Genomic DNA, 24,941 nt, shown 5'->3' with positions numbered 1-24,941 from the left:
CTGAAAAATTGGGAGAAACGCTTAAATGTACAAGGGTCTATTTATCTAGAGGTCAGATGGCATTTCTCAGCTCCCACCATGTCTAACTGGGAGATAACATGGAGCCAAGGAAACATTCCTGGATCAGAAGCCTGGAACGAGGCAGAACTACTCCTGACCATTTCCTTGCCTTTGAATAAACTACAACACCCACGAGCTTTGGTTTTCTCCAGAGCAGAACATAAAGAGGAAATTTTCTCCTACGTGATTGCTTTCCGAGCTAGCTAGCATTCCACCTATCTAGCAAATGTGTCCAACATCTCATGATGCTTCCCCAAGCGTCTATGAACTATCCCATGCCTCACCTAGTTGTAACGATTGTAGAAACGATATAACAAAGATTCACATTCTCGAGTAAAGAAGGAAGGATTTGTGGTAGTATCAGACAGGAAAAGTGGGTGACCCTTTCGAAGACATCGATAGAGAATTCACATGTGAGGCTGTTGACCTCTTCTGAGGTATTGAGGCCCCAGCCAGTGTCACGGCTCATGCAACTTCATGTTGAAACTCAGATGAGGTTGACCACACAAAAACGATCCTCGTGTTACTGAAGAGCCTTAGGTGTTTTGTGCAATGATTTTGTGTGCAATAATTTTCACTAAACTGAAGGACGCGTACTTCAAATGTGTTGTCTTTCTGTGGTAACTTCAAAACCGGATGCAACCGATGTCGTCTTTCAATAGCGTGCTTAGTACGAGGTGAAACGAGTAAAGAAGGCCACATCTGTGACATAGGACTGAGGTCAGGATGTGAAGATAGCAGAGTCCCAGTGTAATACTGAACACTTCATTGGCGTTTTGGTCATTTTATCTAAACTGCTGCCCCCCTGACTAGTCCCCATCCTCTTGCTCTACCCCCTCCATGGAAAATTGCGCTCCACACATTTCATAGGCTAGAAGATCATTTGTGTGGCATAGCACCTACGCTAATTATTAATACAGGTCTAGTGGTGAATTTTTATTTTTTGAGAAGGCCAAGCCTAGGGGATTGTAAAGTATAGTTAATGATTGATAAAGTAATTTGAAAGTGCAAGGTATTGACAGACATGAGAAATTTGGAAAAAATGTGTTTCACTTTGAGCAGTTTTTAGTATAATAGTTGCTGTAAAACACAAAGTGTTAAAGGCCTAAGCTCAGCCCTACTGAATGTATACTGCCTCTTTATTGTGCTGTATTGTAAAAATCAAATCTGGACTACAATTTTTTTTTACAAGAATATAATTTTCTTAGCTTGTTTTCACTGTAGCATTAATGGTCCATTTTAGTAAGTGGCTCAAATATTCTAGGAAGTAGGGTACTCATGCTTTTTTACAGAGTTTTCTGAGATATTCGCCAAAGAATGAGGGGCAGACATCAATTTTTATGATGTTTTTAATATCTACTATAAAGATACCACGTGCAATAAATTGGATTTGTAGAAACTACTAACAGTGTGAAGTTATTTGTCAGTCCACTGCTTCTATACTGGACAGAAAGTATAAGTGGTTAACCATTTTATAGGTGATAAAATATTTTCAAACATAATTGCCCAATGAAGACAGAGAAAAATTGTACAAGGTACCAAGACTAGTACTCTAGTTTCAACTTGGTGAAAAAGGTGAGGTTTACTTTTCATAAATATGCTTCACTTTATTTCACATGCTCTATCAAACAATATCTTCCCTAATATATAAGTAAATATATATTTCTTAAGTTCAAATTATGGCAGTGGCCAAAACCTATTGGTTCATAAATATTTATTGCATAAACAAATTAGTTCTGAGTGCCTAATATTTGTTCGATGAATAAGTGAAAGAAATGTTTTATTTTCCCTCCCACCAGAGTAGCAAACCATCGGGTCGAAGTTATTTTGTACTTTTCTGCATAAATGTCATGTGTTGGTCATGTGTACAACAATTAGTATTATCAGAAGAAAATACCGGGGACACAAGAAATAAATCCTTTCAAGTAATCTTTCCATGAAATGTATACATCTTCCAGGCTTTCTCTGCTCTCAGAAGAGCCTTTATGAATTGTGTTGGGTTCCTTGACCATTACTTTCTTCCAACCTGATATGGAAGCTGTGATCATCTTCAGCCACCTGTCTAAATTTGGATGGAAAGCCAACTGAGTCAGTTTCAGAAGGAGCCAAAAGATGTCTTTGGTTCATAGCAATCACTCCCTCACAATGAAAAAGTCACATATATGTTAAAGAAGAATAGTTTCTGAAGGGAGAAAATGCTTGCAAAGTGTAGAGGCATCTTCAGTCAAAAACCTACAAGCTTGAGTGAGTTGGATACAAGCCTATTGACCACTCCACTTACTCCAGTGGTGCTGGTTTATGAAATTCCAGCCGACTGATTCAGTAACTTTTCATCTTTGGTTTTTGTAGAATATTTATCTGCTTGTCACTTTGATTACAATGTGCATTACCTTATGCCTAGTATGTTAGGTTAATATAAATTCTCCTATCTGTTCATTTAGCAATTTTGACTTAGCTACCATTTTAAGTATAATTAGAGGAGGGTGCTAGAATAAATCTCCAAAAATTTATCATGAAATCTTTTACAGTATTATTCTCATTGTGATGAGACTGGGTTAAAGATATGGGAAGGAAATTTCTCTCACTGAGTCTTTTTAAGACATTATTTTCTGAATGAACTGGCCTGAGGTTGTGCCTGATCTTTGGGTCCCCCTCAGTTACACTCACTGGTAATGATCACAAGCAAATGGTATTCTGGAAACTACTTCATGCAGGTATCGTGTCTCCCACCAAATAGACACAAGAGCAGACTCATCTAATTGGCAGAATCCCCCTGGGACCTGCTCTCTGTGCTTCGGGCACATTAATAAAGCTGAGACATAAACCAGGACCCCTGAGGGTCTTTCCCCCTAAGTCCCGTGTAGAAACTAGTGGTCTCTAAGCAACAGCTCGACCGAGTGAGCCTCAAGAGGCTTGCTTTGAGTATGGCATCACTAGGAGCTGTGCTCAGATGGTCTCAGCTGGGAGTTGCTCTGCTGCGTTTCACTAGCGGCATTTCAAAAGCAAATGCCATGTGCTAAAGCAATTCAGAGGTGTTCAACCCTGAAAGCTGGGATTTCAGGGAAGGCTGTATCATCGTCAGGAACTAGTCATCTGCTCTTCTGCTATGTCAGCAAAATTCACAGTGCAGAGCATTTGAGTAATTTTCTTTTTAATCCCTGAAAGCTTAGGATAATTATTTTTCGCAGCCACATTAACTCTTATGATTAGCATCTTGATGGCATTTTCAAACTTATCTGAGAGCTGTGGAGAATCTAGTGCAAATTTATCAAGGAGGGACTGAATACCGTTTTTATCCACTAGTAACTCTCTACAATGAACTGTCAATATGCATTCAAGCTATGGACATGGATGAAAAATACAAATCTTATCACAGATCAGCAAAACAGGTACCCTTTCAACAGACTAACTTTGAAAGCTTAAAAAATTTTGATATTGAAAAAAAAAAAAAATCAGGGTTTCATCTTACATGACCTGGGCTCGCTATCCTTTAAATCTACTTTTGGAGTATTTGTGAGCTGACCATTTTAGGCATATGGCCTCAGACAATTCAGGCAGAATGATTTTTATTTTACTGGAGTAAACTCCAAAACTAAGGGCAAAAATATCTATGTTGACCTGAATTAGCCGAAATTCCCCAGTTCATGTGGAAATCACCACTTCCCTTTAAACCTTGTAGGACTGTCATTAATCTCAGGAATGAAAAAACTTTTTCTTTTTTTTTGGATCCATTTTCTCTTATAATCCCAGCCAACCCATATCCAGTAAAAGGAAAGTAAAGCCCAGCCAATTCTGGTTACACAGAAAACGACAAGCCCCTGATGGCTCTCTGAAAACAGCATCTGTGATGCTTAAAATGATGCCTACAGTTCTGCGCCTGCTGCTCTTCCCCTGACTGCAAAGTGTCTGAGTTCATTTAAAGTGTATTTCTCTCTCTTTGTTAAACAGACTGTCATTTCAGGTCCTTCTTTTCCTTGAGGTTAAATGAAAGCTGATAGAGGATCACACCCAATCTTTCCCACGTAGCTCAGAGGGGGGCCGAAGGGAGAAACATGGACAACAGCAAGGGGTTACTAGACAGAAAGACAGTGCAGTGACGTGACGCGCAGGGCAGCCAGACTGGCTCCTTCGCTTCCAGAGTGGTCCCCTTTCTCACATTGTCACCTACATTTGTCGCAGGCACAGACGTGACTACATAAATACTTTGCTAATAAGAAGCCTTTTTTTTTTTTTTTTACAGCACTATTTTAAAAATAGCTGTTCAACATAACAATCTTAATTTTAATGCACCAAATTACAGTTTTCAACAATTTAAGTGAGCATATCCTGTCACTCTCAGCACACATTGATATATACTTGTTAGAGATAGATGGATACGCAATATCCATACCTATATTTGTCTATAGACACACACACACACACACACACACACACACACACACACACACACACACACGGAATAGAGCTACAAGGTCCGGCTTAATAGTGTGTTCTAAATTTCGTGTTCCCTTAATTGTCACTGGGCTTATTTATATAGAGACTTGATGCTATTTGTAGAGCTTACTGGATTTGTTCCTGTTGAAACCCTCCAAGCCACAGAGCTTGTGGTGGGTCACCTTTCTGTCTAAGGACACACCTCTCGTCGGGTGGGAGGACTGAGCCATGGGGACAGGGGTAATGACCTCCACCCAGGTACAGTCCAGCATGGGCAACTTCTCACCCTGCCCAGGTTTCTGCTACTGTCAGACCCAAAGAATTTTATTTAAATGTTCAGACAATTTGGATTCTATTTTTGTAAAACAGAGACTCCCCCCCGCCCCCCAAGAAACTCAATAAATAAAGGACTTAGCCACAGAATTAAGGAGGCGGAACTCCAGTTTTTAACCTTCCGCTGGGATTCGGGCTAGACCCGACCCATTTCAAAGTTCCCTGCAAGTGGTCCTCCAGGAGGCAGAGGGCGCGATGGCCCCGCGGGCAGGTCCGGGCAGACTGTCTCTCTGGTCTCGGCGTCTCCCTGCGTGTCATTGGATGAGGCTGGAGCTGTAGCTGAAGCCGTAGCTGCTGGCTCGGGACAAGGACGGCTGCGTCTCTTCGCTCTGCTCCGAGGCGTAGCTGGGGAACGTCTGTGCACGTGACATCTTCGAGGACCCGAACCCGTGACCTGGAGAGAGAAGAAGGAAGGAGAGCTGTACCAAGAAACTGACTTAGGAAAGCGCGAGGTGAGTAGGTACAAATGGAGAAACGTGGCGCCTGGTTCCTTGGTTAAAACTGTTGTCTTCAGGGCTCAGTAGTTTCCTCAGCTGTGTCTTCTCAAATATTATGGATGCCAGAGAGTGAGGGAGAATTTCTAGGAATCTCAAACTTCTACTGTCCTTCAACATTTGGAACAAAAGCACAAAAGCTTCCCTCCCCCCAAACAAAGAAAAAAAAAAAGCTGTTTTTGATGGAGAGCCTATAAGCGCTTTCTTGTCTTTGACACTCACTTTTCAGGGTACAGAAGCAAATGGCACACTTAAAACCTTTCCCGGCAGGCAGACTACACTTTATTCTAACCAGTAACCATCAATTATCAGGAAAAAGCCTTCACAGTGATGGCGTTCCAGGCCCTGGCTTCTCCTGGAGGGTTTGTGAGTAACCGAGCCCACTTCATGATGGGGTAAACCTTCACGGTTACTAAAACGGCCTCAAAGTTAAATCTCACAGAAAATTTACTTGTAGAAATTCTTATCTATGATTTTATAGTTCAGATGCACCCCTGCAGCGAGAAATGTGTTTAGTGCAAAGTCCAGAAACGATTACTGGAAAACTAGCAGAGTGCTAACCACGTAGGGAAAAAGAACACGTTCCAAGGCTTCACGTGAACTTCCCGGGAGTCTCTCCATCCTTCTTCCGCATGTCATTAATTGTTCATCACACGTGAGAATGATGGTTATCTAATGGCTGAGCTCAGTGGGGAGAGAAGAAAGAACAGATGCCGTGTGCTCTGCCCTCCCAGAGCTTCTATTTCGCTCAAAGCAAGAGATGTATTGAGTTTGGTTTGTACTTTTTCTGGTCTCTACGGCGAGGAATCCAGGGAGGACGATCTGTTAACACAGAAACATCACACAGCTCCTCAGGTGGGGCTGCCCGTAGCAGGGTCATGCGCTGAAGCCAGTGTCACCGTCAGGTGTGTTTGGTGATGCGGAACCTATCCATGTCGAGCCTGAAGCTTGGGAGCCGGGGAGGAAATGCAAATGCATTGGGTAATAAAGAGCTAATGAAAGTGCTAGAACCTCTTAATGTTAAAAAATTGTGAGAGCAAAATCTTGCTTTTGAGATAAAAATCATTTTGGTTTCATTGTTAGCCTGGTTCCCTTGTTAAGACTCAGCAGTAGGTCAAGGAGGGGAGGCCTGGGCATTTCCTACTGGGGCCCTCCCGTCCCCTCTGCTCCTGTGCTTCTGCCGCCCAGCCTCCTTCTGGGCTTCCAGACTTTTCTGTGCCCTTCCCTCCCTCTCCCACCGTTTCAGGCTTGGGGGGGCTGCTTCGCCCTTGCGGTCCCTCATATTTCCTTATCGGTTCAGTAATTGGACCTACAGCTGATTCAAGGGTCCCATCATTAAGTTCTCATAAAATCTCAGCTAAGTGTGTCTTCTGTTTGCTGTCAGACCTTGAGGATGCAGTGAAGCTGTGCGTAGGCAGGCAGGTGGAGCCATTAGAGGCAAGGTCAGGTGTGGGTTCTCAGGAGTTAGGACTCGGGGCACATGTGCTGGCCCTGCTGCGTAAACTCGTAACTGGTCTTGAGGGACTTATTTGGCCTCTGGGTTGCTCAGTTTCCTTGTCTGCACATTCTGGATGACAGTAATGGTATAATATGGTTCTTTCTGCGTATTAAATCACTGTGCATAAGTTAAATCCATACATGTTAAGTGCATCACTGTGGCCGGAGACAGATGCCATGAGGGACTCCATCCAGCAGGGCCATCCGTAGGTGGCTTCCCTTAGGAGGTGGCCTTTTCACGTGATGCTTATGTGACAGGTTGTGGTACACTAATCTGATGTGGGAAGCATCACTTAAAATTTTAACAATTTGCCTCCCGATCTTAATAGATAATTCAGTTCCTGTAAGAGGAGAGACTGGCGTTCATGAGCACAAACCAGTTGGAAACCCTAATATTAAGACCATGTTCCTGGCCTTTGTTTTACCTTCTTATTTAAAAAAAATTAGAAATATTTGAAAGGGAGCAATGCTAGAGCACACCCTTTAATTCACATTCCTTGTGGCCTAAAAGCTAAGGTTTAAGTTGTGAATATAGAAGCATCTATGCCTACGCGCAGTTTTTGACCCTAGAATCTTGGGGGTAGAACTTCATTCACTCATGTAATATTTGCCAGGCATCTGCTGAAACAGTTCAAGACTCCATAGGGAAGACAAAGTAATGGAAACCATGGTCCCTGGGTTTCCAGAGTTCACAGCTGCTTTGGGAATGATCATCAGACAAGGGGAGACAACAGTAAACATCAAATGAAGGGTCTGCACAGCCAGTGCTATAAGGGGTCAGAGCAGGATGCCTGCAGAGCTTATAGAGCTGGTTACAGAGCTATACACGCCACCACGTTCAACGATCACCAGTGACCTCTGTTCCACAGAGTATACAGACCCCAACACCACCACCACCACGAACTCTGAAACTTCTGAGCTCAAAATCCAGCTCTACCATCCCTTTTTGAGCCTCATTTTTTTGCACGGACAGAACACACTTTCCTAAGGTATTGTGAGGCTTAAACAAAACAACATACAGGAAGTCACCTGGGATGGTAGGTACCTAATGTTAGTTTTTTCCCTTCTTTCTATGCTGGATATGTCCACACTCTTGCTCATCTTCTTGTTCAACATCTGTACTTTTTCCACCGTTGCAGTGCACTGTCCTCACTATGACAGGTTTTGAATATTATTCTCCTTCAAGGTCATCTTGAAGATTTCTTCATCTCCTCTACAAGCAATTTCTAGTCTAATTGGAAATTAAATGGTGATTTTTGTTACCTCAAGCATTTCTTTCCAGACAGTTCACGAATGATGCTATTTAATGCTTATCACAAAAATAACATACCTCAATCAGAGCTGAACATATGAAGGCGTAATAAATGCTATTTGATTTTAGCAACAATGAGTATGAAAACAAGAGAGAGAAATAATCATTTTCTCAACATTCATTTGGATTGTGCCCTTAGGCACTGTTGATGAAAACAAAACAAAACAGAAATCAACTTTGTGGCTTAAATTAAAAACTTGCTAGAATAGATCTGTTCGCCCCACTCAGTGGAGACCCTATTTCAGTCCTTCCTGAACTTTCCCTCCAGACCATCCTCCTAAAGACAGATGAATGGAATATGTACCCTGAGGACCTGGGGGATGCTACAGTTTAAAAGCAACAAATTTGTTCATAGCTATCAGTCTATCTTAAAAGTCCTTTTGAATTTTGATTTCTACTCCACTGTATATTCATGTGTAATAGAAAATAATATTTTCTACCCATATATTCAGGTAACATTGACAGTCTTAAAAAGAAACATATTTACCTGGCGGTTTGAAGTATACTCTGAAATGACACTTCATACTCTCCTCCACCCTCTTCCCTCCATGGCAAGTATATGAGCCCCAGATGGAGAAGAATGAGTCCATTCCAAAGGGAAGGACATATATTGGGCACAGAGGCATTTAAAACATTTGTTTATTCTAACAAAATTACATGACTTCTCCTGGAAACTGAAGACTACCAAGTGACAAGAAAGGTGCGGAGACTCTAGCCGTAGAGGGAAGACTTGCGTGCTGCATTGTTAAAGATCCAAACCAGCAGTAAACTAGACAGGAGTTCCCTGGCGATCCAGTGGTTAGGACTCTGTACTTTCACTGACAAGGGCATGGGTTCGATCCCGGTTCAGGGAACTAAGATCCCTGCTGTGTGGTGTGGCAAAAAGAAAAAAAAAGACAGAACACAAATACAGTAGAAAATAACTACCAAATCAGAATGCAAGACCAGAGATTCACATCGCACCTAGGAGAAAAAGTGAAGAATGACAGGATCTTGTACATATTCTCTCCTTCCTGAGGAATTAAGAAGTACTTTGCTGCCTGATACAGAGTTAGCACTGCTCATTCCCTTTCTGCTAGCTTCTAGTTTTCTATGCTAATACTGATTTATTCTTTACATACAGTATAAAGGAAATTGTTTTGTAAGGAAGTCAGAAGATTCCCAAAGCCTAAAACTTGTGGTTATTAATCAGTAAGAGGTAAAGCTACTTGGTGATTTGAATTTGTGTGTTTTATTAGTTTGTTAGAATCTGGGGGAGAGGAAAGAGTGTTGTCCCTTTAAACAACAACAAAACAAAGCGGAAAAAGACTCGAAATAAACCAGTTGCCTCCTGAGGAAGGGAAGCCTGGAATAAAGGCACCAGCAACAATCAGGACTAGGTAGGCATAGAGGAGACCCCGTGCTAGGAGGGGGCAGACGGCAGGTCAAGCCTGGACGCTGGAGGAGGGAATGGAAGGATGATGGGGTGGGGGGTGGGGTCCAAAGCAGAGGGCGTGAGGGCTCTCACTGCAGTGAATCTGGGGCCAGCAGGGTTTTATGGGATGTTTAATATTTGTGTGTTTACTTTGTAGCGAGGTAAAAGGTGAAACCAGACAGGAGGTAGAAGCAACCCAGAGCATCTCCAGTCTCTTAGTGAAAACCTACCATGTATTAGTCATGCTTAGAAATGCCCAGGACTCGGAGGAGTCAGTGGCTCTTCTATAAGCTGTATTTGAATTTTACTCAGTTTGTTCTGATTACAGTTCAAAGCAGACTGTGCTTTGGTTGGTCTTTGTGCTCTCCTACGGGGGAGATTCCAGGGTCCCAGGAGCTCCCTGACCCTTGAATAGATTTGCTGGGGAGGGGGGGAGGGGGTTAAGGCTCAGGTTCAGTGCATCTGAGCCACCAGGGAATGAAGATCATGGGTTCCAACCTAGACAGAAAGTGATTTGGAAAAGAAAAGCCACGGTGGAATAACTACTGTTCATGGAGCACAGATTTCTATGCTAACTACCTTAAAAATATTATTTTAAAAAATCCTCAGATCAGTTCTGTAAGTCTGGGGAGCTTAAACAACGGAGATGTATTTTCTCACAGTCCTGGAGGCCGGAAGTCTGAGAGCATGGTGCTGGCAGGGTTGGTTTCTGGTGAGAACTCTCTCCTTGGCTGGCAGGGTGTCCTCACTGGGGCTTTTTCTGTGTGCACTTTCCTGGGGTCTCTTCCTCTTATAAAGACGCTAATCCTGTTAGATCTGGGTCTCCCCCCCCCATATGGTATTATTTAATGTTAATTGCCTCCTTAAAGGCCCTGTTTCCAATACAGTCATATTTGGAGTCAAGGCCGCAGCCTGTGAACTTTGGGGGACACAGTTCAGTCCATAGCAGGCTATAATAAATAAAATGAATTAGGAGACATAAATCTGAGAAAATGTGGATGACACCTTGTCTTTTGCTAGGGATTATTATCTTCTTGACCTTTTCTCTGGGAGGTATTTGTACTTGCTAATGAAATTATGTAATTTGGCTTAAGATTACATAAAATGATTAAACATGACAATTTTTCATCCTTCAAATTGTCAAAAAAAAAAAAAAGAAAAATTTTAATGGTTGTTTTATGTTACTGAGTTTCTGATATAAACTGTCAGTTTGCATTGCACTAATTTACATTCCCACCTGGAGGGTATAAAAGTACTTTTTAATCCTAACATTAGATGGCCTGGATATTAATTAGATTAAAAAATTTTGCCAGGTTGAATAATGAAAATTTGCATCTTATTGTTTAATTTCCTTTTGCTACCTAAAGTTATTTAAATTTTGTAGTCAAGTGTTTGTGGTTTCTGATTTTGTGTCTTGAAGTAAGTCTTTCTTCATCACAAGATTATTAAAATATTTTCTTATAAGTTCTTTTTATATTTTCATAAACTTCTGCTACCTTCACCTTTTTAATTCACTGGGAGTCTTGGTTCACACCGTAAGTTAAGGATCATCCTGTATTGTGTGATGGTTAATCGTGCTGGCTCTGAAGGAAGACTACTTGGGTTTGCATTCCTGCTCTGTCCCTTTACTGTTCTGTGCCTCGAGTTCCTCTAGTGTATGATGGCAGTTATAATAGTTTCAACTGATAGGATCATCTGTTAAATGAGCTAATTCATAATAGCATGGTCTAATAGTGTATGACATTAGTGTTTGTATGATACAATAGTAACACTCAGAGCAGGGGTACTATGTTGTGGTATGTACACACACACACACACCCCCCCACCCCCCCCCCGCTAGTTCGTGTAATCTTCACAACCTGCTACTGAGGTAGAAGCAAAGCATTTGCAATAGTGCCTGCACTGATCCTTTCTTATGAGGGTCATAATGAGGTGTCACGGCATGAGTATTTTTGCAAATACTTTTTGAGATTTTTTTGTTTCAATCAAGGAACGAAGATGTCTCATTTCTGGGAAATAATTACGGATTATTAAGTTTTGTTATTATTTCCCCTCCACATTTTTCTCCACTCTTTCTCCCACTCTGTTCTCTTTTTCTAACCATCTATTATATGTTCCAGTGCTGCTCTGATCTTATAATTTTCCAATCTTTTCTATTTTCACTCTCTTTTTTGCTGCTTTATTTTGTGGGAGAGTTGAGGTTTGCTTAATCTTCTCTTCCAAGCTTACTAAATTATAAAAAAGATTCTACTGCTCTAATTTTAATTTGCAAAAGCTTTCCTTTCCCTCTCTTGTTCTCCTTTCTTTAATATACATTCATACATTTATTGTGGTTAATAATGGCACTTTCACCCCCAAAACGATGCTTACTTCATAGTGGACATGCTTTTTGCTTACTTCATAAGTGGACATCTGAATATTCTTTACTCATGTCTTTAAAAATTGGAAATTTTTGAATGGGAAATTGCATATTACAGTATTTAATTCTGTGTAGTACCCAGCCTCCAGTTATAAAGAGACTGGGGGGTTAGCAACCACATTCTAACACTGAAAAATATCAAACACAACATAGTTTATAGTACTTTAATTTGCTTTAAAGATGGTTTAATTTGATTCATACAGAATTGCATTTTTAATACCCATTTCATAAATTCTCTAGGCTAAAAACAGTCTTCTATTATTCTGGTTGACGTAGCATTCATTTATTCCTGTTGCTTGCATTTCATTTCTCATGTATTTTAATTACCTACTGGGATATTAATTTTCTACAGCTGTGATATTAATTTTCTACAACTGTGTTCTCTTCACAAAACTTAGCTGAACTCTTCACTGTTAGCAGAATGCATTTGAATAGTTGTGGAATTTATAAGCAATCTGTGGCAGCGAATAAAATGGTAAATATTAACACGGGATAGTCTAAGTTGATACTGAATAGAGAATACATGAAGTAAAAATTCATTAATGGGAGGAATGGGAAAGTGTTGTAAAATAAAAATTCAGTTTTTTATTTTTAATTTTTATTTTGTTTTTGAGCTACCAACTTTTCATGGCTACTTTCAAGGGGTTAGGTATAAAATTTTGAATATAATGTTAATAAAAATAAGGAATATCTTGATACACCTTTGTTTCCATTTATGAACGTATTATTTATATCACGTTTTAGCAATTAGGGAACTATTTAGGATCATGAAGTAGGGTATGCCCAGTTCTGGTTGCAATCTCCAGAACTATATAATCTGAGGTATTTTAACAAGTTCACTAAAAAGTCACACTAATCTCCTGCAAATCAGTATCAAGAATATATATCAGCTGATCGTCCTTAAGATGATATCTTAAGGAGAAAATGGAAAATTTCATTTGCAGTAATTCTTTTCTAAAGATTTTAAACGAATGCATAGAAACACTTTTCCAAGAGAAGGGGACTTTCCTACATAACGTATAGAGATTTGAGTTGTGACAGAACTGTTATAGAAAAAAATATTGAATGTCACATAAGTTTACATAGAGGAAGTTAGCAAAAACGACTAAATGTGAGGAAGATTAACAAAATTATTGGAAATTTACTGTCAGGTTTTCATAGACTGTAGCACAGTTTTATTCTGCAGTAGATACAACATTAAGCTTGCATTTAGTCTGAGGACCTCTGAAATGAGTTTGAGGACGTGTCCAAAAATCTGCTTAGCACTTGGCACATGCGATTTTTCATCTCATTCTCTGTAGAAGTTTGCCTAGAATTTTTCCTTCTAGTAATGACTAGGTTGATTCTTCAGAGATCTGGGAAACATTCTGATAATCACAAACACAATTTTGTCTCCTTAGACTTGTAAATATTTTGTTTATCAGTATAAGACCACAATGCCCAAAAGGTCGTGGCTTAGGCCCTCGTGATGCTAATAATTAAAGATAAAATTCCCAGTGGTGAGTTGTAGCAGATGAGATTGGAACATGGGGAAGGAACACACCCTGGAGAATTTGTTATATGTTATGAAGCCAATTGGATTTTTTTTTTTTTTTGGGCTGCATTGTGTCTCTGTTGCTGTGAGCGAGCTTTCTCTAGTTGCGGTGAGCGGGGGCTACTCTTGGTTGTGGTGCACGGGCTTCTCATTGCGATGGCTTCTCTTGTTGTGGAGAACAGGCTCTAGGGCGCATGAGCTTCAGTAGTTGTGGCACATGGGCTTAGTTGCTCCAGGGTATGTGGGATCTTCCTGGACCAGGGATCGAACCTGTGTCCCCTGCATTCGCAGGTGGATTCTGAACCATTGTGCCACCAGGGAAGTTCCCAATTGGATATTTTTTTAATGGATGATGAAAACTTTTGAATGATTTAAAGATGAGTGATTGGATTGGATTTGTGGTTCAAAAGCTCACTCAGTGAGACTTTAGAGGTGCTGTTATCAGTCCTTTCCTACCATCACACGTTGGATAAATAAAATTCAGCCCCAGGTAGAACAATTTCTCACAGAAGGTATTACAAAGAGAAAAAGAAGCCTCTGATTTTATGTCCATTTCCTAGGGTTTACTTATAATTCTTCCTTATGTTCTCCAGCTCATCAGCATTCCTCCAGGTCCAATCGGAGAGATGAAAGCTAATGGTACCGACCTAGATAAGAATGAGGCCAGAATGGTTGGGTGTGGTGAGGAGTTGAGGACATTCATTCTCATTGAGAAGGACCTATAAATATATATTTCTTAATATAATTAAATTCAATATTCTAAATTCTCATTATACAATCAAACTATGCAGTAATTTCAGAACTTGGAAATCTGAAGCCTAGTTTCTAGTTAGCAGCACTTCCTGGAAAGTCAATACTGCAGTGTCTCTATTAGTATTGAACATACCCAAATAAATAGAGAACAGGAGATCTGAGATTCATGAAAATGAAGTCAAGGAGTATGGGCAAAGGAGTTGTGTGGACATTTTTTCTGTTTTATGAGAAACTGCTGCAAAAAATCCAAATTACTTTTCGAGACAGGTTGAGAAATCCTTAGTAGGCATTTTACCATCAGTGTCCCCAGCAGACAGCAATGAAAGTCATCTTAATCCCTGGTTAGTTTTTGATTTTTAATTAGTTATCTGTATTTTATTTTATTTTTTTACTCTGTGAGAGATTAAAATACCTTTTCATCAGTTATGTTTTAATATTAAGTACTGATGTCAAAAGGCTAGAAAATGTGGAATTATTGCCATTTTACAATGTCACGTTACCTGTAGTGATTTCACTGAAAACGGGCCAGGGTTGAGAGCACAGACTCTAAGGCCGGTCCCAGCCTCACCAGGGACCTCGGGTCTGATACGATCAGACATCAAGTAGCCGAGGGCTTGGTCATTAATACTGAACACGAACAATGCACCAGGAAGCGTCAGATGTTTCACTTACGTTGATTTACCTAATCCACCTGGTAGCCTTACAGGCTCTGTCCTCTTACCCTCTCTCCTGGGTGCACAGACACCAGTGTTGGAAGCCAAGCTGCTGGCTCGAAACTCCTCACTCACCCTAAAAGGTTAAGTCTGCCCCACAGTTAGCACAGCAGTCAGAGAAACGGGCATGATTATGCAAACAAAAACTTATTTTAGAGGCAAGGGAGCAAGCAGGCCTCATACTTTTTAAAAAATTCCCTGGTGTATTGATTTTCAGAAGAGCACAGGATAACCTGAATTACTTTATTTCATATTACTTGACTATGAGAATATGGCTATTCACTGTTTTTTCCGACTCTTTATTTCTTTATATGTTTTACTTCGACTTTATAGTTGTGAAAGTCAGAAATGTTAGTTTCTACTGTTTATTTTTTTATACTTAATCACTTAATAGAATAGAATGCTAAATCTTACAAAGTACTGATCGACAGTCCATCTAGATTGTTCTTGGGTTATGTCCATGACAGTGAGTTGGCCAGTGTTACTAAATTCACTCGATTTCACTACTGCTGTAGAATGTAATATTTTAATGGAAGCCATTTATATTTACATAATAACGTTGACTTAATGTAAATTGGTAAATCATATAAAAATTAACATGCCCTAATTAAGTCAAAGACAGAAAAGCTTTATGTTTGCTTGAGTCTTTATGCCTCTACATAAGCCTTTATAATTCTATCAAATTTTTTTATTTATTTATTTATTTTTTGGGGGGGTACACCAGGTTCAATCATCCGTTTTTATACACATATCCCCATCTTCCCTCCCTTCCTTGACGCCCCCCCCCAAGCCCCCCCCACCCTCCCCGCCCCAGTCCTCAAAGGCATCTTCCATCCTCGAGTTGGACTCCCTTTGTTATACAACAACTTCCCACTGACTATTTTACAGTTGGTAGTTTATATATGTCTGTGTTACTCTCTCGCTTCGTTTCAGTTTCCCCTTCACCCCCCGCCCCCTCCCATACCTCGAGTTCTCCAGTCCATTCTCTGTATCTGCATCCTTGTTCTGGTCACTGAGTCCAACAGTACCATTTTTAGATTCCGTATATGTGAGTTAGCATACAATATTTGTCCTTCTCTTTCTGACTTACTTCACTATGTATGACAGACTGTAGTTCTATCCACCTCATGACATATAGCTCCATCTCATCCCTTTTTATAGCTGAGTAATATTCCATTGTATATATATGCCCCATCTTCTGTATCCATTCATTTGTTGATGGGCATTTAGGTTGCTTCCATGTCCTGGCTATTGTAAATAGTGTTGCAATAAACATTATGGTACAAGTTTCTTTTGGGATTATGGTTTTCTTTGGGTATATGCCCAGTAGTGGGATTACTGGATCATATGGTAGTTCTATTTGTAGTTTTTTAAGGAACCTCCAAATTGTTTTCCATAGTGGCTGTACCAATTTACAGTCCCACCAACAGTGCAGGAGAGTTCCTTTTTCTCCACACCCTCTCCAACATTTGTTGTTTCCAGACTTTGTGATGATGGCCATTCTGACTGGTGTGAGGTGATACCTCATTGTGGCTTTGACTTGCATTTCTCTGATGATTAGTGATGTGGAGCATCTTTTCATGTGTTTGTTGGCCATCTGTATGTCTTCTTTGGAGAAATGTCTATTTAGGTCTTCTGCCCATTTGTGGATTGGGTTATTTGCTTTTTTGGTATTAAGCTTCATGAGCTGCTTGTATATTTTGGAGGTTAATCCTTTGTCCGTTGTTTCATAGGCAATTATTTTCTCCCACTCTGAGGGTTGCCTTTTAGTCTTGTTTATGGTTTCTTTTGCTGTGCAAAAGCTTTTAAGTTTCATGAGGTCCCATTCATTTATTCTTGATTTTATTTCCATGATTCTAGGAGGTGGGTCAAAAAGGATGGCGCTTTGATGGATGTCATATAGTGTTCTGCCTATGTTTTCCTCTAGGAGTTTGATAGTGTCTGGCCTTACATGTAGGTCTTTAATCCATTTGGAGTTTACTTTTGTGTATGGTGTTAGGAAGTGTTCTAATTTCATTCTTTTGCATGTTGCTGCCCAGTTCTCCCAGCACCACTTATGGAAGAGGCTGTCTTTTTTCCATTGTATATTCTTGCCTCCTTTGTCAAAGATAAGGTGCCCATATGTGTTTGGGCTTACTTCTGAGTTCTCTATTCTATTCCATTGATCTTCCTTTCTATTTTTGTGCCAGTACCATACTGTCTTGATCACTATGGCCTTGTAGTATAGTTTGAAGTCAGGAAGCCTGATTCCACCAACTCCATTTTTCCTTCTCAAGATTGCTTTGGCTATTCGGGGTCTTTTGCGTTTCCATACAAATCGTAAGATTTCTTGCTCTAGTTCTGTGAAAAATGCCATTGGTAATTTGATCGGGATTGCATTGAATCTGTAAATTGCTTTGGGTAGTACAGACATTTTCACGATGTTGATTCTTCCAATCCAGGAACATGGTATGTCCCTCCATCTGTTTGTGTCGTCTTTGATTTCTTTCATCAATGTCTTAAAATTTCTGGTCTTGGGAAATTTGGCCAGCTCTTTAAGGAAACATATTAGTTTATATGCTTTCCTATACTGTATGTAAAAATAAATGACAAAGACCTTGAAAAGCATGTGAAAAAAATAAGCATTAAAAATCACTACAAAGAAATTTAGGAAAGTAGTTTAAATTGTGAGATTTTTCTAAGTACAAAAGCAGTTGAAGTTAAAATAAAGGGTCATTTGTCATTTTTTGACACCAATATAAAAGCATCAAATTCTGAGTTTTAACTCCTCTAAAGCTGGACAACATTCAGTCCCGTGGAGCCTCTTAGCATGACTCTGCCAGGAAAGTGTTTATTAGGTACCATTTCCATGTTAGAAAAACATTTCAGCCTAATTGGTTCACTGAGGGGTCCTGACAGTGGTGGTGAGTGGGCTTAAAGTGGTCAGAAAGCTATTTTGGTTAAAAATTTTAAAGGAGATTATATTTTTACCTAAGACAAGTCTTCCCAATGTGAGTACATTTTCTCTTTTCTTTGGTTGGCTATATACATATATATATTCACATAGATATATATACAGATACCCATATATACACACACACACATATACACACATACATACACACACACATATATACATACACATATGCATACATACATATACACATACACATATGTGCAAACATACACACACACACATATATACACACATATACACACACGTATACACACATACATATATACACGTGCATGCACACACATAGACACATGCATACATGTGTATACATACATATATGCACACACACGTGTGCACACATACACACATATGCATAGAATACATATATACACACATATACACATGCATACACACATACATATACGCATACATGCACATACACATACACACGTATATACATATGCATATATATACACATGTATATACATATACACATACATATATGCACACACACATATGCACACACACATATTTGTACACATATATACACACATAGACATACATATATACATACATATATACACACATACATATATACATATATATGGACACATGCATATATATATATTTCTGGCTGGTCGTACTGTCATCTAACTATTGTAGCTTTTGATCTTCAGTCATATGTGTTTTACTTGAAACATTTCTTTTTTTGTAGCAACTCATTCCAAACATAAATCCAATGAAATGATAATGAAAGAATCTCTCAGTGAAGATGAGTGTAGACAAAGAACGGACCTCTATCAGAGCTGGAAATGTGGAATTATAGAGCAGGGACCCGAGGACATTGATAGAAGGGAAAGGAGAGCATTTTTGCTTGGAAAGGAGAGCATTTTTGCTTGGCCCTATGAATTTGGCGACAGTATTATATGAATTTGGTGACAGTATTATATGAATTAGGCGACAGTATTATATGAATTTGGCAACAGTATTATATGAATTTGGCCATAGCAAATAGGCCCTCCTGTTTCCTTCCATCAGGAGGAGACAAGAAATGTAATTATTAGGAAGAACATTAAAGCGCGAAGTTTAGCTGCATAAGACTTGTGTTCCTCTCAGTTGTGAAAGAAGTGCCTGGTAGACCAGAGATGGGACCTTGAGAACTGCTGATCCTACCGGACGCACAGGCTTGACTTGAGGTAGGCCTTGAGCATAGTTATAATACAATTTAAACGGTTTCAGCAGGGTTAGAAACAGGACAGAGCAGGCAACATACTATAGCTTTCAGAAACTTTGACAAGAAAGTGTATGGGGAACACAGGAAGGTAAAGAATATAATTTGGGGTGTGTAGACCTGAGTGTCAGAGTCCTGACTAAGTGAAGCCTGAGGGTGCTGTTGACCTGTGAAATGATGAAGTGAGACAGTGTAACTGAACCAGTGCAGGAGGTAGACCCAATATGTTGTACTAATGCCTTCGTTTTGGTTCCCTTTTATTTGAAATGGGTTTCTGGATATTGTTGAATTTACTAAATAACTAGGCTCTGATAAATTGAAGAGAGAATTTTTTTCTAAAAATGGAGGGAGGGAAAGGTGAGTTGCTTTGGGGTTCCTGATTGGGGAAGCCCAGCAGCTGGAGATCTGACCACCGCCGTGTTCTCTGTCACCCACAAAGAATAGGAGACTTTTACAATGAGGAAAACCTTTGTGCCTCTTCAGCTTGGCATTCATTGATTAAACAGGAGAGCATGGCTGGGAAACAAAAACCTGTCTGTCACTGACGGGTGGTCTTTCAACACTGAAATCACCTTTCTTCCCTACCCGATGTCCTGTCCTCCTGCACTTACTGTTTCAGCAAATGGTGCCCATCAACCCGACAGCCCAGGTCAGAGAATCGAGAGCCGTCATCTCCCCTCCCACCACCAGCCACCAAGTCCTGCAGGTCTTCCTCCTTAAAACCTCCTGAATCCACTTGTTTTCTTCACACTCCCGACATCTACCCTAAATTTCTCATCAGGTTTATGGCTGTAGCCACCCAGCCGGTGTTCCTGACAGCCGTGTCCACCACCCTTCACACCTGTGCAGGATAAACGCAAACTCCCCGCATGGTACTTAAGGTTCTCAGTGGTGGTGACAAGAATGTGATTTGCGGATTCTATCTATACTCGACCTTCGTGGACAAAATCCATCCATTCCACTTCTCTCCAGTAAAATCCATGTAAAAACATTGCTTTGCTTACAAATATGGTTTCAAGACAAATCCTCCAGGGCTTCCTTTTAGCCAGATTGTTACACTTAAACTCTTTCCTATATATGTGTGTGTAAGTATGTTGTTACTGCCCGAAGACTCTGTGATTTGAACTGTGCTCACTTCTCCAACTTCACCATTTTCCAGCCTCTACCTCCACGTCTGCTTCCCGGATCCCAGGGAAAGCAGCTCCCTGACCCACGGCATGGGCTTCTTCCTTGGCTTGCAGCATCCACCCTCACACTCCTTTGTACTCAGCTCTTTCAGGCTAATTTCTGTGTTTCCTGAAGAACTCATCTAGGAAGCCTGTCGGAGCCGGGCCTGGGTTCGGAGCTGCTGTGCTGTGCTTTCTCAGCACCGCCTGTATACCTCCAACTCTTAACTCTTCACTTTCTTGTCTCCTCTGTGAGCTTATCCTGAACTTGAGGAAAGGAAGCTTATTTACCTTTGTGTCTTTGGAGGCTTGTAAAATGCCAGGCTCACAGCAGGCACTCAGTAAATATTAATGAATAAAACTGTAAAAAATGCATGCAGCAGCTTACTCTGTGCAGATAGAAGGACTGATATAGATTGCCTTGCACATCTTTGATGGTAACTGTTTTGTTGAATCAAAATAATTTAATGATGTGGCCTGGTTCTGGCTGCTGGAGAAGTGACAATCCTTTTTAAAATGAGAATTTTAATAATAACGAAAGGCTAAATGTGATTGTCAAATGTATGCTGTAGGTATATATAGGAGAATAAGGAAATGATTATTTTTAGCTTCATTATAGTATTATTATTAGCTGCATTATAATATACCCCAACAAATGTACCAATTTAAAAGGTTTTAAAAAATCTAAACAGATGTGAGTTTAGTGAGAGAATGAGGAAAGTGAAAATTTGTTGGTAGGTAGTCCTCCATGAGCCTCTTGTATCTCTGCATGTTTTGTGAGTTAAGGCACGGATGGCCTTGTTCTGAAAGATTGAGCGAATGTCTCCCTGTGGAGAAAAGGGAAGATTTGCTTATGTCCCATGAGATAAGGATAAACCTCTCCCTCTGGGACAAAGTTCAGCCTGGATAATCGCCCATTATAAAATATTGGGGTTCCCTATGGTTGTGGTTCCTCTCCTGTAACACAGCCTACTTCATATGTGGGTGTCATCTGGCCCTCTCTGCATCAACCTGTAAGAAATGGGACTCAGGAAACCAACAGAAATGCTGATCCTCTGGCCAGTGCTATTGCTGTGAGTAATGAAAAGTCCTTAGTCTCTGATCCAGGAGTCTCTCGTCTCCTGCCAGCATCCACGAAACTGTGCAGGCCGACTGGCTCACTGGCACATGGGGTGAAATCTTAGACCATTGACAGTTCTTGACAATGTTACTAAACAGTGATATTTAATGATTCTCAGGATAAGGGCAGTGACTTCCAGCTTTTGTTGGATTTTTACATTCACTTATTTAGTAAGACTCTGCTAAGTTTCAGTGAAATTCTTCCTTATGTGAAATGTGCATCATGTCTTTATGAAATAATTTCATAATAGTGACCAATAGGACAGTTTCATAGAGCGGAATAACTCCATGGTGTGTGAGAAGGAATGAATATGGATATTCTGGAATTCTTACTAGAGAATAGAAAATTAGGTGAGTGGTTCTTTTACCAAATTCACGGGATGGAAATAATTATTAATCAAAATTAATTTCCAGTAAAGATAGTCCAGTCACCAGAAGAATTATCCAAATTATTCCTTATAAGGCATATAGATTTTTGTTGCTGCTGTCGTTTTGAAGGGGAGAGTCTTTTCCTCCAATGATTTTTTTAACAATAGCATGCTGTCAACATTAAAATGGGGAAAAAAGCAAAGCACACATTTGATTTTCACAGGGAAGAAAGAAACATTTTAGGACAGTCACAAAGCAGAGAAAATGAATGATTCCTGTGGTTTTAGAATGAAGCTTTTATCCTGTTAGAGCCTTTGTTAAAAACAGTGAAGCAAACAGATGATTGAACCTGGTGTACCCCCCCCCCCCCAAAAATAAGAAAAAAATAAAAAATAAAACAAACAAAACAGTGAAGCATGTTTTAATTCTGAATATGGAAAATTGTGCTTGAAGATTTGCTGCCCTTTAAAATTGCTCCAAGAGATGACTGCTATACCACAATAGGGTACTTTAAAGATAGAAAATAAAGAGATTACAGGGTAAATAGCTTACAAGCTGTGATGGTTAACATTCAGGGGATGATTCACTGGTGAATATATCTCTTATCAGAGTTCTTTTGTTGATAGTTTCTTTTTGTCTCCTGTGACAGACAGTTAAACTGAACTAAGATGCAGTGTTAGTGTATTTTAGAATATCCTGTTACTGCTGTTAGAACGTGGGATGGAAAGCGGAGAAACGTGGCCCACACAGGAAGTATGATGCGGGGGTTTTGAGAAGCCACTTGACAATCGGACATGCCCTGTCCTATTGATAACTTTCAATTACCACTCGCCTCACTAGTCTCAAGCACTTTAACCACTACGTGTAATTTTCACAGGATGGTTAACACGTGAGTCTATTGAAAAAATGTGATGGTATAGAAAGTGAGTAGCCGACGATTGTTATCCTGATATTTACTAACTTCAGAATGATTTACCTTTTTAGTTTAATAACAATAGGTTCTGGCAGTGTTTACATATTGCATCTATATGTTTAAATTTACCAGTTAACACAACTTTAAATCTGTGTGTGGAGAGAGAGGGGGTATAAAGACAGTAAACTGAACGTTAAACATCCCTCCTAGTCTTCATTGTCTGCGCTAATCTGTGTCTGTGGCGCTAATCCACGCGCAGAGGCAGCTCCCTCCTTGCTGGGTGTGTGCTGAAGTGTGTGCCGTCAGGAAAAACTCAGTGACTTGCATCATTACACGTGTACTGTGCCTTCTGCTTTCTACTGACAGTCACAACTTTAGAAAGATTCACTAAGTCTGCATGTATATATATATATATATGCTATATCTAGAAACTATTATATGTTTTCCTTTGTAGGAAACACACAAACTACAAAGCACAATAATTTCTGTCCACTCAGGTACTTGAGACTTGGGGGCTTTGTGTGGGGGTTTGTGTGGGACACTAGCTGGTGGTTCCGGTCATTGTCTGGAATCCCGTTCAGTCTCTGGATGTGTGGGAAGCACCGAGTGAAGATGGGTCCTGGGCAAGCGGCAGGGTTCCTGGGGAAGAGGTGGTTCACACGGTCTCACAGCCGGACCACAGGGTGGGGAGGAGCTGCTCGCTTGTTTGAGGAGCAGCAGCTGCACTGCAGACGCTCTGGAAGTCTGCATCAGTGGGACATTTCTGGCTAGACTTTTTCTTCATTTCATGCATATCCATTGAGAACAGTACAGCTGAAGTGGATGGCTGTCCTCTTAAGAGCAAGATAACGATACTGATTAGATTGAGTGACACTCGTTAAAATTAAGAAACACATGGAATTCAACAAAAGCAGCAGAGATCCCAGCGTTTACTCTGGGTGAGATGGTGCTGCCCGATGCCCCCGTGTACTTGTAAGAGTATTCCTTTGCTTCTAGAATAACAGGCAGACATTCTCTGATACCAACAATGGTAAAACCAAGACTCTTGTATGTGTGTAAAAGTTTTCTTTTTAGTATCTTTTTCCATGCATGGTTTCATGAAGCCCTCACTGTAGAGAACTACACTCAGATTTCACTGGGGGTTATGCCGCTGTGCCCGGCAGCCCTCTGCAGGGCGGAGGGAACTCCTGCAGGCTGGGTGGGTTTTTCTGTGTGAACCTGGCTGGGCCACAGTGTCAGTCAAACACTAACCGAGATGCTGCGCTGAGGTGTTCCGCAGGTGCAATTAGAGTCTATACATAGGGAGATGATCCCGTTGAATCTGGGTGGAGCTGATTCCATCACGTGGAAGCAGTGCTGAGGATTTCCAGGCAAAGGAACAGTCCTGCCTGTGGATGGTGGCTTCACGTCCTGTCCTGCAGTCACCGCCTGTGATCTTGAGCTTGTCCAGTGAGCCCCCACAAGTACATAAGCCGACGCCCTGCAGTGTTTCCCTGTGTCTCTCTGACTGCCTCCGCGTCTCTGCCTGCGTCCTGATGGATGGATACACCAGGGTGTCCTCTGTAACTAACTCCTGGTCTCAGAGCACATCCCTCCTGCTCGAGATGCCCTGGGGTGCAGGGAACTGTGTTGGAAGTGGCTCCACAAACTACTTCCAGAGGGTCTGGAAAAGCTGTAGCTGCAAAAATGGCCAGTTCACAGGCTGGAAATGCTCCACATTGTGATGGAATCTCAGGATTCAGGAGACCTTAAGGTCCTCATAGTTCATGGTTCTCAACTTGAAGGGGAGTCTGCGGTAGGTATTTGTAGGGGAGGGCTGTATATAGTGTTTGATTTTGGATCCAAGGACTCTTTCTGAATTCTCAGTCCTCTAAAACAGCTCCAAACCTCAGAATTCTGATTTTGGAAGCCTTTCTTAGCATAACTATTGCCTTTGCCTCAGTCTGGATTTAGAACTCATAATGGAGGTAAGGGTACCCGGCAAGTTTCCCTGGGATGCTGACATGGGCGTGGACAGGAGGCAGGATGCTCGTGGTGTGTCTGGCTTGTGACAGTTGGGATCCTGGACCGAACGAGCGGTTCCTTGACTGCTGTGGACTGGACTGTGTCCCTCAGATTCATGTGTTGAAGCTCTAACCCTCAATGTGACTGACCTGGAGGTAAAGCTTTTCGGTTGTAATTAAGTTAAATGTGGTCCTAAGGGTGAGGTCCTAATCAGATAGCATTGGTGACTTTGTAAGAAGAG

At 40.7% G+C, this 24,941-nt stretch overlaps 1 protein-coding gene across 1 annotated transcript in view; it reads right to left on the bottom strand.

The window, feature by feature from the left end:
- Positions 1–5,081: 5,081 nt before the first annotated feature.
- DOK6 (docking protein 6) overlaps positions 5,082–24,941 on the bottom strand; it is a 418,365-nt gene continuing 398,505 nt past the window's right edge. The window contains exon 8 of the mRNA XM_057700520.1: positions 5,082–5,221. Within this exon, the coding sequence (XP_057556503.1) occupies positions 5,082–5,221 (140 nt within the window). The remainder of the gene's footprint in view (positions 5,222–24,941) is intronic.

The sequence above is a fragment of the Hippopotamus amphibius genome, chromosome 11 (assembly GCF_030028045.1).
Source record: "Hippopotamus amphibius kiboko isolate mHipAmp2 chromosome 11, mHipAmp2.hap2, whole genome shotgun sequence".
Lineage (NCBI taxonomy): Eukaryota > Metazoa > Chordata > Mammalia > Artiodactyla > Hippopotamidae > Hippopotamus > Hippopotamus amphibius.
This window is presented reverse-complemented; position numbering and strand designations above follow the sequence as displayed.